This window comes from Poecile atricapillus, chromosome 2 (assembly GCF_030490865.1).
Source record: "Poecile atricapillus isolate bPoeAtr1 chromosome 2, bPoeAtr1.hap1, whole genome shotgun sequence".
NCBI lineage: Eukaryota > Metazoa > Chordata > Aves > Passeriformes > Paridae > Poecile > Poecile atricapillus.
In genome coordinates this window covers 277,053-292,644 of record NC_081250.1, presented here as the reverse complement: position 1 = coordinate 292,644, position 15,592 = coordinate 277,053, and the positions used below count along the sequence as shown (strand labels likewise).

Genomic DNA, 15,592 nt, shown 5'->3' with positions numbered 1-15,592 from the left:
GGGTGTGCATTTGTGTGTGTTTTCATACATCATATGAAATACACACACATATGTGTGTGTTCTTCAGCACTTAATTTTGGGCATGATTGAATTGTGTTGTCTGTTTGAACAAGTTGACGTGCCATTTGCAGGGACTGGCCACTCAGATGTGCACTCGCGTAGGAGTGTGTCTGTGCACGCCACACGTGAGTCTGTCCTCTGCACACTCGTCTGTACCTAGCAGCAGTGCATGCACTTTACACATGTACTGCCCCCCTGCACCATGGAAGATGCTATGATCAAAGAACTTACAGACTTCTTTCCAGGATGTGTAACAGACAGCCCTGATTCGTTCTTACCTAACTGCCTCCCCAGGCTGCTGAGAGAAGGGGTACAAGGTCCTGGGCATGGGTGAGACCCTTTTGCTGATGCATGCACAGCTGTGCACCAGCATGTGGAGATGTCAGGATAATTTAGCAGGTGGCCTCGTTACTCCTAGATCTGTCACCATGGTAACGTGTTTTTTTCTTTAAAAAATGTACAGTGCCAAGAGGAGGAAGATGGCTGACAAAATTCTCCCTCAGAGGGTGAGTCGCTTTCATTTCCTATTCCCTTCACAATCAGTTCAGCATCTTAGTATAATTACAGGAATTTTAGAAAATTCTTTTACTTTTTGTTTAAAAATCTAATTAAAAAGTAAGTAGGCAGTGGGTGAAAGTCTGGAGAGCCAGGCTGGGGCTGGGCTGGGGGCTGGGAGCGTGGAGCAGCCCGGCCTGCGCGGCCTCGTGCCTGGGTTAGCCGAGCCAGCACTGCCGCTTGCTGGAGGGACCGTGGTGCCAGGCGGCAGCTCGGCTCTGGGGCCCTCGGGTCTCCAGAATGCTTCTGATCCTTTTTTGAGGCTAGCCAAAACCTGGTCCAGAGTATGGCTGTACCTGAGGGGGTGGGCTCAGACTCAGGTCTCTGGCCCAGTAGAGCTGCCTGGTAGTGATTTTTGTGGTTGTGTCACCATAGGGCTGAAGTGAACCTGTGTAAACAACAGAATCCAAGGGGTCTGTATTGTCTGGAGAGTTACTAATTTTCTTATCCCTGGGGGATACGTCTAGCTTTTGGTGTCTGCCTATATTTGATCCTCAATGCTTACGTCTTCTGCTTCCTTTCTAAACATTGGGATTTCTCTCTGCTGTCCTCTCTCATTATTCCCATACTTTTCCTTTCCTTTACCCTCTTCAGTACAGTTCCCGAGAACCTGCTTGGTCCCTAAAGGCTTCAAAACACACAACCTTGTCACATCCTAGTCTCCGTTGCTTTGACTGCTGGTAGTTTTTCTGGGCTCAGAATCCCTTGGACAGGTGTATCCTTTTCCTCCATATGCTTTTCAAGCTTCAGCAAGTCGGCTTTTTTTTCAAGCAAGTTTTCAAGCTCCATTGCGAGTAGGAGCCCAAACTTGCTGGCAGGCTCCAAAGTCACTTCTGTGGCATTTCACAGGTGCCTACTACCAGTCATCCAAAGAGGTGAGCCCACCTTGGTATTCCTGATGTTATACTATTACTTCTTCTCTTGTTCTTCCTGCCACTTTCTGAAAGCAGAGCCTCTCATATGTGAGACATTAGATCTCTCATGTTGCTGTCTTGAAAGCTGCTATTAAACCCAGACCTTTGAACTACTTGCAGCCTCCCTGGTAATTGTGCTGAAGCCTCATTCTTGCTCTGCTGGTGGTCTGTACTTTTTTAATAATGAATGCTAAGTTTCTTTGTACTGTCAGTTTTGTCTGTTCCACACAAACTGTTTCCACAGACAGTGATACATCCTGTATAGTGAAGTTGTTGCTGGAAATATATGTCCATTTCAAGGTGCTTTTAGTTTTGGTTTTGGGTTGGTTGGTTGGTTGTGGGAGTGTTTTTATTTTTGGTTTTTATTTTGCCTGTTGCCTTTATAAGATTAAAAGATGTAAGAGGTAATCAAACATTTTTGCCAGCAGAAGACCACTGACTTTGTTTACAAAGTCCATGATAATTCTTTAATAGGTAGAGCCTTTTATAGGTGTGTCAAAAATCTCTACAGATGCTTTCAGAACCATGCTGTCACCAAATATGCCTGCTTTTCAGTATCTTTGTTGCTGCCAACCAATAGCTTTAACTGATGGAGTAATAAGGCATTTGCTAGAGTCTCTTCTGCAGTGGGGTTTTTATCAGTGCAGCTGCAGTGCTGGTATCAGTGATGTGACCTCTGTCTCGGTTAAAGTACTCTGTTAGGCTACACTTAGTGTGTCAGAAATCCCTTACACCGTCTGTGGGATGAAGAAATGCTGTACACATCATTATTCTGTCAAGTGGGGGATTTGCACTGGTGGCTGTGGAATGTGTGTGAAACACAGGGTAAAACTTCCAGCTTTCTGGAACTACCTCTGGAGTGTTTTCCAGCCACTCAGCATCTGTTACCTGTAGACTTTTTGCAGATGCTTGCTTATGTTTAGAACTTTGGAGAGGGGAAGATACAAAATACCTTTGGCTCTTGAAAATGATCTTATGTAGTAGTGGGAAAGGAGGTGGGTTGTCAGCATTCCTCACTATGATAATGATTCAGGCAGTTGGCACAGGTAACCTCTTGCTGGATTTCCAGGCTCTCTGGTCAGGCCTGTGCCATAGTCCTGGAGCGTAGTGCTGGTTGGGTAGGATCACTGAGCTGCTCCAAGTCAACTGTTTGAGAAGGATTTATTTTGCAGGAATATAATGGTATGAAAAGTTCAACTTCGCAGTATTGCACGTAGGAAGATTGGAGAACTGCATGGGACATCCTGGCACTTCAAATCTGGTTCCCTCTGTCATGGAAACCATGACACAGCTGCCACTTCAAGACTAGGTTCCTTACTTGAGACATACTTTTGATCTGGCAGCTTGGGGTTTTTTTTTTATTTTGCTAGGCTCAGCAAGGGAAATGCTTTTAGTTTGCCAAGTTAGAGAGGCTCCTGTCTTGAAATCCTCTTAGTCATTTTTTTTATCTGTTCCAGGTTAAATTAATGTCTTTCAAACCTTTTTAAATCTGCCTCTCAAGAAACCAGAACTATACATAGTATTACAGATTGCCAGTATCACCAGTGCTCTAATGCTGCTCCTGCATTTTTAGCTCTATTTGAAATAGCACTGCGAATTGGGATTGCTGTGCTTTTCTGTTTTTGTTTTTGTTTTGGTTTTTTTTAGTGGCTTTTCCACATTGATATAGCCTCTGGTTGTTCTGTGATTGGCTAATACTAGTATTTCTGCTTTCTGTCATATGCAACTAATGAATTCCCATGTTAGAGCAGGATTTAGACTCTGAGGCATGATCCTGTGCACTGTAATGCTGTATTGCACCCCATCACCATTATGCAATTCTGAGCTTCCTTACGTTCTCTGTACTGTCCTCTGCCTTGCAATGACAGTGACACCCAAATTTATCATTACTAAGTTTTCTTAGCATACTTGTCCTTTTTGTACAAGAACACTTTTTTCTTATGCCAGGTCTTGTTCCAACTCCTATTTTTCAGTCTTAAGGAGCAGTTCCCTTTATTACTATATGTCAATGCACATTGATTGTATTGACTGCATATCTTTTGTCTAAAATGCAATTTTAATAAACAGGAGGACTTGGTCTCACTCACATTGACATACTCTAGCATAACAAGGGTTAGTATTTTTTATAGTGTATTTAACTCCAGTTCTGTCCAGCAGGCTCTATCCTGCCCTATTTTCCTCACTTCTGGATCTTTCCCTTGTTCACACTTGACTGTTGCTGAAACCCTCATTCAGTTTTGGGGAAGTTCACAGGCATCTTCATTCATAGCTGGGGACCTAAATCTCTGGAACTGAATTTTCCCTTGTGACCCAAGTTCAGCAGTTGTACCTCAATTTTGACCTCAGACCACACACTGTCTATAGGGACAGCACCTCAGATTGTACCTCTCTCTCCAGGCCTTGGCTCCTCATTATTTCTGGTCAATCTTATTTTCTTTCAGTATTGAGTCATAACATTTTTTTCCCAGGGAGCTGTGAATGTGATCCACCATTCTCTTTTCTTTGGCTTCCTTGCCTAGCCATTCTGATTCAAGAATCTCAGCTGAAAACCATTCTGGCTCCATAGCTGTGCCTGTCTCTGCTTTTTCTTGTTTAATTTGCTGAGCAGAGTGCAACTTTGAAACAGCAAACTGCCCTCCTGCAGTGGCATGCTTATCTCTTAGTATTAGCTGCTGTTCTCACTCAGACCCAAATTCCTGAGGACTTTCTGTCCAGCTGTGCTGACAGGTTTTTGTATACCTGTCCCTCCCCTTTTCATCTTCTCTACTTCATTTTCCTTTACACAGATATTTAGCCAGTTTTTGCTGCTGCTGTTCACTGACCACCATGCGGAATTCTCTGCACAGATCCCATGCCATAATAGCTGTCCTACTGTGGTTTGGTCACTGCATGGCTGTTGTCCTCCTCTTTCTCCATCTGAGCCAACCAGAGGTGAGGAACACCTGAATCTCCCATTCAGTTGTAAGAAGGAAGAGGTTAGAAGTGTGATAATCAGCAGTAGCCTTGGATATAACAACTGTGAAATAGAGAAATTCAAGATCTTGCAGGGAATGAGGAAGGAGAGCAGTCAAGTACAAGCCCTGGACTTCAGACGAGCAGAATTTGGCTTATCCAGGGAACTGGTAGGGGGTGGTTCCTTGAGAAGGACCTCTGAAGGGCAAAGTGGCTCAGGGGAGCTGGGTGGTCTTTAAGGACCTTTAAGAGCAGCCTGTTTTAAATGCAGGAAAATGAGCAGATTTATGAGGAGTCCAGAATAGGGTACTCACAGTGGTGGTCCCAACATCAAAGGGCAGTGTACAAGAAGTGAAGCAGGGAGAGGCTACAGAGGAGGAGTTTAGAAACATTGCCTGGGCACACAAGGAATGGTATCAGCAAAGTCAAAGCTCAGCTGTAGTTGAGATCTTCAAGGGACGTCAAGGACAAGAAAAGCTTCTACTATTGCAGTAGTAATAATGACTGACCAAGGAAAATGTGTGCCCCATGCTGAGTGGGCTGGGTGATCCAGTGATGACAGAGACAATAAGTCTGAAGCACTCAAAGCCTTCTTTGTTCAGTCTGCACTAATGATGCTTCCCATGGCCTGTGATCAGTGAACACATCCAAGAGGAGCAGCCGATGGTGGATGGGGACAGGGTCAGGATTTAGTTGAGAAACTTGACCCATATGACTCCATGATACCCAACAGGCTGCATCTGAGGGAGCTGAGGGGACTGGCCAATGTCCTTTCAAGGCCATTCTGTCATACATCTTGTATTCAGGTGGGGACATTTTGGTCTAAATGGGCTGACAGCCATCTGGTTGGATGATGAAGCTGAGAATGATTGCTATGAAGAGCCTGACATCAGAATACTGCAGGGATGTGTCATAGCAGCTGTTAAGTCCAGCATCTCTGCCACTGGAGGAGGCAGTGCAGTGCTTGCTTATAAAATATACAGATGACACCAATCACTGGGTGGGGAAACCAGTTGATATGCTTGTGGACACGCTGGAGGAATGAACCAACACAAACTTTATGAAAGTCAACTAAGTAAAATGTTGTTCCTTGGGAAAGAGAAAGGCTGCCTGGCTGGGAAGCAGCACTGGTGGACAGTGAGCTGAGTGTGAGCAGGGGGTATGCCTTGTCAGCAAAGATGACTAACAGCTCTGTGGCCAGGAGCACAGCCAACAGATTGAGTGACTTGATTACCCTTCTTTGCTCAGCACTTGTTAGCTCAGTGCAAGAGCTCTCTGTCCAGTTTTGGGATTCTGAATTCAAGAAAAACATTGTCAAACTGGACTGAGGTCAGTGGATGATTGTCAGGTTGACTGAATGACTGGATCAGCACATGAGGAAAGACTAAGAAAGGCAGCCTTGCTCAGCCTGAAGGAAGACTCTGAGGGGACCTAGCAACAGCAATGGCTTGCCAGCTCCTAAGAGAGAAGGACCAAGAACATGGATTGCTTTTGCCATTTTACTGGACTGTCTTACTGGCCTTGTGGTAGTCAGAAGTCCTCCTCAAACCATTCTCTCTTTGGGGTTTCAGGGTGGCACAGTTAGGATTTATAAGGAGTGTCAGCCATTAGCTGTCTTTCTTTGACCACCATAGAAGCCTCAGCAGTAGAGACACTTTCGTCAGTAAGCTATAGGGTAAAGTTTCTTAGCAGGGAAACTGTCCAGTAGCTGCCAAGTCAGACTTCAGTCACTGCCACTTAAGATATAAAAATTCTAGTTCTCAGCAATACCTGTGAATTGTGTGGGTTATGTCCATCTGCCATAGGTAGTAAAAAAATGGCTAAGGATCAAATTGAGCTTGTCAGGCTTGGGGAAGTAAGGTCTTGGGTTTTGTTACCTCTCTTAAAGATGGAAATTCTAGGGTAGCCTAATTCTAAAGGAGCTGACAAATCTCTATTGATTAGTGATTTTTTTAATTGTTTTTTAATCAAGATTGCTGAAACTGCTTTGTTTGTCCTGGTTAGGCAGTCAAGAATGCAGCTCCAGTTGTTCCTGCCTGAAATAGATAAAATTTTATGTATTGGATTTTTTTGGGGGACCTTGAAGGTGGACAACAATAGGACCTGTGAAAATTTTACAGGCCAGCTGTTGTACGAAACAGGTTTGAATTACATCAGCTTGCTCAGGACCTTGTCCAGACTGCTTCTGAATACCATCCAGTGTCCAGGATGGACACTCAGGAGCGTTTTCGGTAGCCTGTTCCAAGTGCCATCATGTGTTTTGTTTGTTTTGTCAGAGGTGTTTTTACAAACCAATTCCTTATAGGGAGTGAATTGCCCATGCTGCAGTGAGTTTCTGTTGCCTCTCACCCTAATCTCACGCACCTCCAAGGGGAGGCTGGCCCTGTCTGTGCTTCACCAGTCCATATGTCACATGCTCCCAGGGAATCTGCTTTTCCCTTTTGTTCTCCAGGCTGGAGAAGCTCTGGCAGCTTCTCTGGGCAGGTGTGTGCTCCAGCCCCCAGCATCCTACTGTGCCTCTGTGGGCCTCGCTCCAGAGTGTCACATCTTTGTGGTCCTGTGCCCACCAGTCCAGATCCAGTTTCACCAGCGTGGCGTAGCAAGGAGGAGCCTCTTTGCTGGCTTGTGGCAGCACCTGCGCTAACACAGCCCCTTTTGCAGCTGACCTTTGCTGTGGCTGCCCTACCCCACAGAAGCCTCCTGCACTTGTTGTCTGTCCATCAGGGCCCCCGAGTCCTCTCCTGCCAGCCTGTCCCCCTGCACGATGTCATTCTGTCCCAGGAGCAGAGCTTTTCCTGTGCTGGCCTTTACCATGCTGAAGTGCCATTGTGTTTCTGCGGCCCGTCAGGGTCCCTCTGTCCAGCCCTGCTGCCCTGACTGACCTGGGCTCAGGACCCTGGGAGGCCTGAGGACAGGACTCAGCCAGGAGCAATGGAGCCAAAGACAACGTGGAGCCTTCTCTGTGGCTTTTGACACGAGTGGCAGAGCCAGAGCCAGACCTGAGTTTTCCCTTAGCTTTCCTTCTGCTGCTCATCTTGCAGAAGCTTCCTCATTGCTTTCCCCAGCCTGCTGACTGCTGTCATTGCCCTCCAAGCTGTCGTACTGTGACAGCCATAGAAGCTATCTAAAGATGTTGTTCATATCCCAAAATTTGTACTGTTGCAAGTGTTCCTTGGTTTCTGATTCTGTCTCACATGCCATGCACATCTGTTTACGGGCAGGTGTGGTGGGGCCCCCACACTGTGCTGCTTCTACAAGGAAATTGTGAGACTCTGCCATCATGCCATTCCTTCCACACTGTCCTCACTGCCCCCACTCACAAGCTGGCCATTTTTTGGTCACCATTGATAAAAAAAACTTGTGGAAATCAAGAATAAAAATGCACAATTTAGTAATAATTACTTTTTACTAATCTTTAAAAGTTTGAAACATTTGAATTTTCATAATAGATAAACAACTCTCGCCTCAAGAGAGACACTGTCTTACTAATGTTAATAGTAATCTCTTTCAGTCATCCATAAAATTCTAAGTAAAACTATATATGCTTCAAAACCTTGGCTGACAGGATGCTGCTTCTGCTAGGTGCTTTCTAGAGTTTCTTCAACTAGATAAAGGCCAGAATGCAGTATTTAAGTGTTGAAATACTCTTTTTGCATTTATAGTTAGAACTGTAGTAGAAGAGTGTAGACCTGCATGGAGCTATGAGCTTTTCAGTTAGGGCAAACCATGCAAGGAATAAGGCAGGCTGCACAGATCCTTACCATATAAGCACTATCATGCCTGCAAAAGATTATTCCATTAGTAGGGTGAGAAAGCAGAAAACTGTGAGAGCTGCCAAAACTGGCCTGAGTGAGCCTTTGATCTAGCCCAAAATCCCATCTTTGCTGTGACCATAGAGAAGAAGACAAACACAGCAAGTACAATTCTTCTATCAAATGCTCTCCCAACCTGCAGCCATTCATAGTTCAAGGAATTAGATGCAGTTTTGTCTTTGGATGATTTTAAAGTGTTTGTGCTTTTTAGCATCTTATAATATTTAACATCCAGTTTGGTTATAGGAATGGACACTTGCAGGTGATAAAAGATGTAAAAGTGTGGAATAACACTGTTCATTGAAGGTTTCTGCTGTTTTTACAAACTTCCTAGAGATTTTGTTAGATCCCCAGTCTAGTACCAGCTGGAAAGGTTCTATCACCTGTGTTGTATAGGCTGTATCAGAAGGACTCTGTAGGCGTCTCCCTACTTCACCATGTGCCCTGAGGCTTCATGAACTGACTCTGATGGAACTCAGCATTAAAGAAACTACTTTCTCAGTCCAGAATTTTTGATTGACTGCAGCACACCATGATTAATTTCTTCAGGCAAGGCATTGAGGAATCTTTTAATATGTGCAGAACAGGAAAAAACTTTGGGGTGTTTTGTTGCGTCCAAAGATTTACGCTCACTGCCTCGCTGCCCCTTACTCTGCAAGTTGTCAATTCCTTGATGTATCCAGGATAATGCTTGCTCTTCATGCTTGTGTTTCTTTTATTATTCTGCTGATACTAACATTTTGAGAAAGCATATAAGCAGTTAAAAATATAATGGTTCAGCTAAAGCTGAACAGAGTTTTTTCTCTGTGGTTTCTGCTTTTCCAAAGTATCAGTCTTGCTGTAAGTAGAGCAGGTATTCTACCATCTCAAAACAGAGTAGGTTGAAAGAGACATTTATTTGATAATCAGTCTAATTGTTCATAGTCAGGCTGGAAAAGAAAATTATTAAGAAAGGGATGACAAAAACCTGTGAAACATATGTCAAAGGTGCCTAGGGAATGCCTGCCCACTGCTGCTCTAGCAGTGCAGGGAAATGGCATCAAATGAAACTCAATTGTGGCAGGTTCTAAATGAGCAGAAGGAGGTTCTTCCTCCCACATTGCCTGTTGATGTTCTGGAATGCTCTGCCTTGGGCTATTGCAGATACTAAAAGGCATGACTTGCAGATACTGCTGGCATGACCTCGTGCAATAGTTCTCGTGTCCTTGCAGAACACAGGGAACAGGTGCATGGATGGTGTCTCTCACACAGCTCTTTGTGCCTTATGCCAGATATAAATTGTAATTTTAACTGCAGCTAATTCTGATTCCAGAGCAAAACAGGAATATCAACTCACTTTTAATCCCTATGGAAACATTATAACAGTTAAATATTTTAGTTAATAAGTGAAAGCTAGAGTGAATTGTAGAAATAGAAAAGGTTGTCCAGCAGATCTATTTTAATTACTTACAGTACCATTTTTTAATGGTTTTACTGGCATGAGTTATTCCAGATTAAGAACCAACATTTTAATTTATTGGTATACTTACCCATTTCTAAACTCAGTTCACTAGGTCTTTCTTCCAACCTACTTCATATTCCCTCCTCTGCTAACTTTCTTGTAAAAGAGAAAATAAAAAGGGGGTTTGTCAATAGAGCTAATGTAGTTAACTAATGTATTAAAATACCAATAAAAGTTGGCAGGATGATAGCTTGACACCTGATAGCTGATCACATTGAAACTCTGACATGAAGGTCACTTTCACCTCAGCCAGGATAGTGTGATGACAAAGGCTGGCATCCTAAGTGGCAGTTTTTACTTACAATAGGTAACACTTGTTTTTGAAATGTCAACATGAACACCCCCTCTCTTTTAGTCTGGAGAGATGCAGCACTTTTCTAGTTTTGAACAGGACAAATTCACTGAACTTTGGATTACTGAGAGTAGTGGCTCCCTGGCTGCTGGTAGCTAAGCCTCACTCGAAGAAAACAGCCACGGTTCAGGCCTTGCGGATTCAGGCGGGGTCTTGCAGAATGCATTCGCCTCGGTTCTGCTCCCGCGGGTCAGTCTGTGCTTGTTCCGTGGCACTGGGGTCCGCCCCACTGCCTGGGAACTGCTGTTGGAGGGAGAACTGCTCTGGGCACGTCTGTCCAAGGGCTGGGAATGTGTCAGTATTGCTGTTCTGGAACATGGCAGATACGTGCTTCCAGTGCTTGGATATTCCTTGCTTCCTTCTCAGATCCGGGAGCTGGTTCCTGAGTCCCAGGCCTACATGGATCTCTTGGCCTTTGAGCGCAAACTAGACCAGACCATTATGCGGAAGCGCGTGGATATTCAGGAAGCACTGAAGAGGCCAATGAAGGTACGTTGTGAAAAATTTGTAGATCGTGTCAGGGGAGGAAAATAATTCTTGTAGTAAGTGGTGGAAATACCTTTCCAGTAAAAGTCCCATTAGCAGAAATGCTTTGGAATGGGCCAGACCAAGCTCCTAAGAGCAAACAGCTGGGAATCAACATGCACAGAAAAGTGGTAGAGAAAATTCTGTGGCTATTACCAGCTCTAGCTCCTGAAAGTCTTTAATAAGGGGAATAATAGCCTAGGGCCAAATAAAGGATAGATAAACACTGGTTTGGGAACTTAATTGTATTCAGATGATAAAAAATGAGGAAATAAGAGACAGGTGTTCTGGAGTTACGTATTACATTTCCAATTCAAATTCAAAACTGGAACTTGTGGAATAACAGAACATATAATGGGAAGAATTACTTACAGAAATGGTTATTTATGTAAGGAAAGAATAGACGACATTTTCTGCAGTTTCTATTAGATCAAGTCCAGCACTTCCTAGTATCCCACTGAAATGGTCAATTTCTGTAACTTTTCTGAGTGTGTTCATTGGAATCGTGGAAGAGTGTAGACAGGAGGAAACTGGAAGTTATCTACTTCAACCTTCTGCTTAAAACAGGGCTGTCAAGGCCTTGTTGAGTTCTGAAAATCTGTAAGGATGGAGGTTTCACAGCCTTGTCAGGCAGTCTGCAGTCTGTTACAATTCCTCATTGTGAAGAATTTCTTTTCATGTCTCATTTAAGTTCTTATGACTGTATTGGGTAGATCATACTCCATTCCTCTAATAATTCCCGCAGAATGAAGGGTTTTGTAGCTGTGTGTCTGCTGTGACGTAAAGCTATCATTCTTGTCTGTACCATGGTGAAGGGGGTCAGCCCAACAAAGATCAATATTCTATTGTCTTTGTCACTGTACAGGTATCTGATAAAATGTGGAAGGCTTTTACCTCTTGGTGTTTTTCCAGTTCATATATGTGAAACAAACAAACAAAAAGAAACAATTAATACCATTAATACCTAAATAGATAGGAAACTGAATTAATGAATTCATTCTTAAAAAGTGTTGTACATAGTAGTTTGTACTCTCAGAAGAAATAATTTCTCTTACCTTCTTGATACGGGTGGAAGGCCATTCTTTTAAATTAGCTAGGCAACTGGCCATATTTGAAGGTGATTGAAGACTTTGACTTGAATTCATACATCAGCAGGAAGTTATTTATTCTGTGGCAAACTCTTTAATGAGGGAATTAACAGGTGCACTAGCTGTAAGCTGTGCAGTGGAGATATTCAGTGACTGGGATAGGGATAGGGAAGAGTGTAGGAGGCACAACGCTACAGAGAAATTGTGGACAGAAAATTCTGTTTCCATCTAGGGCTCAGCAAACACATTTTCAGTATCACTTACTCAGTTAACATCTAGAAAATGATCAAACAGATGTTTTTCAAATTCATGTATAGGTAGTCCTATCAGACCTGTCAAAATAGGACTAAACCTAGATAAACTTGTTTTTTTCTTAGTGTTAAATATTTCCATTTTATTATAGTTGTGGAATTGGTAACAGCAATAGAAATTATCTCTACATTTCCATCTCTTATCAAAGCTCTTGTAATTTTGAAATATTTGCCTTAAAACAGTGATTCTCAAACTGGGATTGTAATCTTAGGAGAAATATGAATTTGTCTGAGGTATGTGAACTTATATAGGGAATATGCAGGATTTCTCAGAGTTATCAGCTCTACTTGCAGTTAGTGTTTGTTACAGTGATTGAGCTGTAGCTAGAAACAGTCATAGGGAACCACAGATTTATGGTCTAGTGTTGCTCAGGCTGGGGTTTTTTCTGTCTGAAGACTATTCTGGGGAAATTCTAGGGAGAAGTGGTTTAAGGAATTTTTTTCATGAGGACAGTGCATAAAATATGTTGGGCTTGTTGATCCTACTTGGATCTCCTGAGGACAGTTGCAGTCTTGAACCAGGTGACAGCTGTGGGATGGCTCAAGAAGTGAGGAGACCTGGGGTTTGTGCAGCTGTTGAAGGGAAAAATGCCCTTCCCCACCTGTCAGGTCCTTTGACTACTGTCAGCAGCCCCCTTCAGCTGCCAACTTTTCCAGTTTAGATCCTGCCTTGGCAGTTTTCTGCTAGTTGGGCACTGCTGGTGTAGTCTCTTCTTCAGCCAATCCTGCATTCTTGGATTGCATCTGTCATGAGAGTCTCAGAATTCCTTGTCTGCAGAGCAGCATTAGCAAGAGCCCTTGTACTGACTTCATGGAAGACCCACACGCTCAGAATTCCAGAAAGCTTTTAGGAGGTAGTTAGGCAGACAGGGCTGTTTGACAGATATGTAGCAAACTCCATGGCCTGAAGGAAAGAGAAACCGTACACTCAACAGACTAGTAGATGTCATTAAAGAATGAATTACTGAAAATCTATGCAGCTCTGAGGCCATGCTGGACTTTGGGAGTGGGATTTATTTGGATGAGTATAGACATAGCCATTTTATTCATTTATATATGATCTAGTCACTCTCAGCTCCCTTCATAGTTGAGAGATTAAATTGGTGTAGGCAGTGGTGTTCAGGGCACAATTCTTCTCATACAGAAGTGGATGTTTGAAAGAATATAGATAAATAATGCCCTAAAAATGCTTATTCTCTCCTAAAAATGCATATTTCTCTCAATTGTGTAAGCCTGAGATAGACAGTTGTGTCCATAAACATACATTTAAGACTGAGATGATTTTCATCACAAAGTTTGGACCAGGGTCTCCTGACTGAAAGAGGGATGTGACCCATGTCATGAGCAAAGCTTCTTCTCCAAGTCCTGACACCACAGACAGTACTTTCGTCTCACCCAAACCAGAGACTGTCATCCAGGGACCGCCACTCTTTTGCAGTGAACTGGTGTGAGACATTCAGTTTATCAGACATGTGTGTAGTTGCAGTTTCCAAATGAAATGATCTGCTTCCAGGTTCTCCAGTTTTAGGTGAAAGACAAGTAGTAGCATCAGAATACCATCATAGTGGCTCTCTCCCTAGTTTCGTGAATTGAGATTTTTTCCCCACTTTAAAATTTTAAGATGACTGAGGAATCAGTAGTGGATTGTTGCCTGAAAGTGGTTTGGTTTTTTTTCTGAAACACTTGTCTTGTGGCATAATTTTATGTGTTCTGCATGAGACAAGGAAAATGCGAACACCTAATTTCCTTCAGTCAGTCAATGTTTTAAATATGTCTTTCATGTTCTTTTATGTTCTCTTTTCTCAGGTAAAAATTCATTCCTCTCAATCACTGTAGAAAAAGAATTTTTCAGTGCACCTGGCTCCTTTTTACATATCTCTATACAACTCCTCATTCTCTCCTGAGAAAGTACAATATACAACTATGAAATAAGTTTCATACTGCTACAAGTATAAGTTTCTGCTACAGCTGATTTTGTAGACTATTGTGCATACTAATTTTCATTTTATTCCTCTGTAGCATTTGCTTTTTTTTTTTTTTTTGAGTTTTGTTGTTGCTGTTTAAGCTTTTATAGAACCATCTACAAGTGTTTTTCATGTGTCGGTGCAATTTTGAAGTCAGTAAATATTCTCTCATTGCTTCTATTATTCATGATATTTGTGTAGTCCACCAAGTCACTGCTGTTTTTTCTGCTTTGGGTTGACCATTTTAAGTTCCTGTCCATTTTTTTTTTCAGGAGTTACCTAAGTAATCTTGTTTCCTCTACAAATTTTGACATCTCTTGCTACTGCTCTGAGTGAGATGCCTCTATATTCCATGTCTGATATGGACACTCTTGGTTTAATTTGGGTCCTCTATAATGATCAGACAGTGGTCATTGTTTTTTCTGTCTCCTGATTTTTAGGTTCCATGCTACCCCTGTTCATTTTGCTTCCTCAGAAGTTTGGGGTTTTTTTCTGTGAGATCAGGAAGCAGTTACTCTATATGCAAAGGCAGAAACACAGATTTTAATATTTTCTGTGCTTTCTGCTTGCGGTTTTTATGCTATGTTGAGGTTCATAGAAATTCACCCTTAAGATATATTTAGAGAGCTTTTAACAGAATACTGTTTATAAGGTTGGCAGTCAGATTTTCTTGAGTCAGTCAGCAATAGACTATCTGCTAATAACTTTGTTCGTTTGTTTGAAATCACAAGCACAACTCCCCTGGAAGTGTCCTGGAGGTTTTGTGTCCAGCCTGAGAGTTCATTGAAGAAAAATAACTTCAGCAGCTGATGGAGATTTGTCTGGGGGATAGCACACAGATCATGAGATCATCAGATACTTCCTGATTTGCCTTGTTAGGGATTCAATACTAATGGAAACTGAAAAGAAAAAAGGTAGCACTGTAAACCAGGGGAAGTTCTCTGAAGGATTTGACAGATTTCCAGCATTTCACCCATGTACTTGAACTTAAAGCTGTATAGATTTGTGTGAAGATGACATAAGAGAACTTGGAGAGAGAGCAAGCTGTAGGTTTGCTGCTCTACCATTCCTGTCATCCTCCCATTCAGATCTGTTTGATTTCACTTGAGCTCTCCCAGCAGTTGGGCTGAGACCTTTGCAGGAGTTCACTGCTGACATGACCACTCATCTGTTACATATGATTACTTTTTTTCGTTTTTGTTTTCTCAAGGAGAAATTGTAAGTGAAATACAATGGGTTTAACAGAAGACTTCATTTTAATATGACTGCTATTTTAAAGTTCCTTTTTCTGAAGCTGAGTTAAAGATCCGTATCTTACTTTCAGAGAGCAAGGAGATCAAGCATTTACTGATTTTTGGACAAGAGATTATTTGATTCACAATGTTAATCAAGTGTCTGTGAAGTTCCCCCTGCTTATCTTTGCCTTTTTGGGTGGTAAAGGTCTGGTGTATCTGAAGAGATGAAGCGTGATCCTTTCTTTTTTGCCCTAGAGCTCTAAGTCTTCTCTTTAGTTTTTGCTCCCAGCTACTGAGAATCTTTTGGTTGCTTGCTCCTCTGT

General features: G+C 42.5%; 1 protein-coding gene across 9 annotated transcripts in view; it reads left to right on the top strand.

Moving 5' to 3' along the window:
• SMARCD3 (SWI/SNF related, matrix associated, actin dependent regulator of chromatin, subfamily d, member 3) overlaps positions 1 to 15,592 on the top strand; it is a 78,443-nt gene that overhangs the window by 38,668 nt on the left and 24,183 nt on the right. For 6 of the 9 annotated variants that reach the window (XM_058832991.1, XM_058832990.1, XM_058832989.1 and 3 more), the window contains 2 exons: positions 524 to 566; positions 10,513 to 10,635. In XM_058832991.1, the coding sequence (XP_058688974.1) occupies positions 524 to 566; positions 10,513 to 10,635 (166 nt within the window). Of the gene's footprint in view, positions 1 to 523; positions 567 to 4,340; positions 4,461 to 10,512; positions 10,636 to 15,592 lie in introns of those variants that run through there. The other 3 variants (XM_058832994.1, XM_058832997.1, XM_058832996.1) reach the window with 2 other exon arrangements.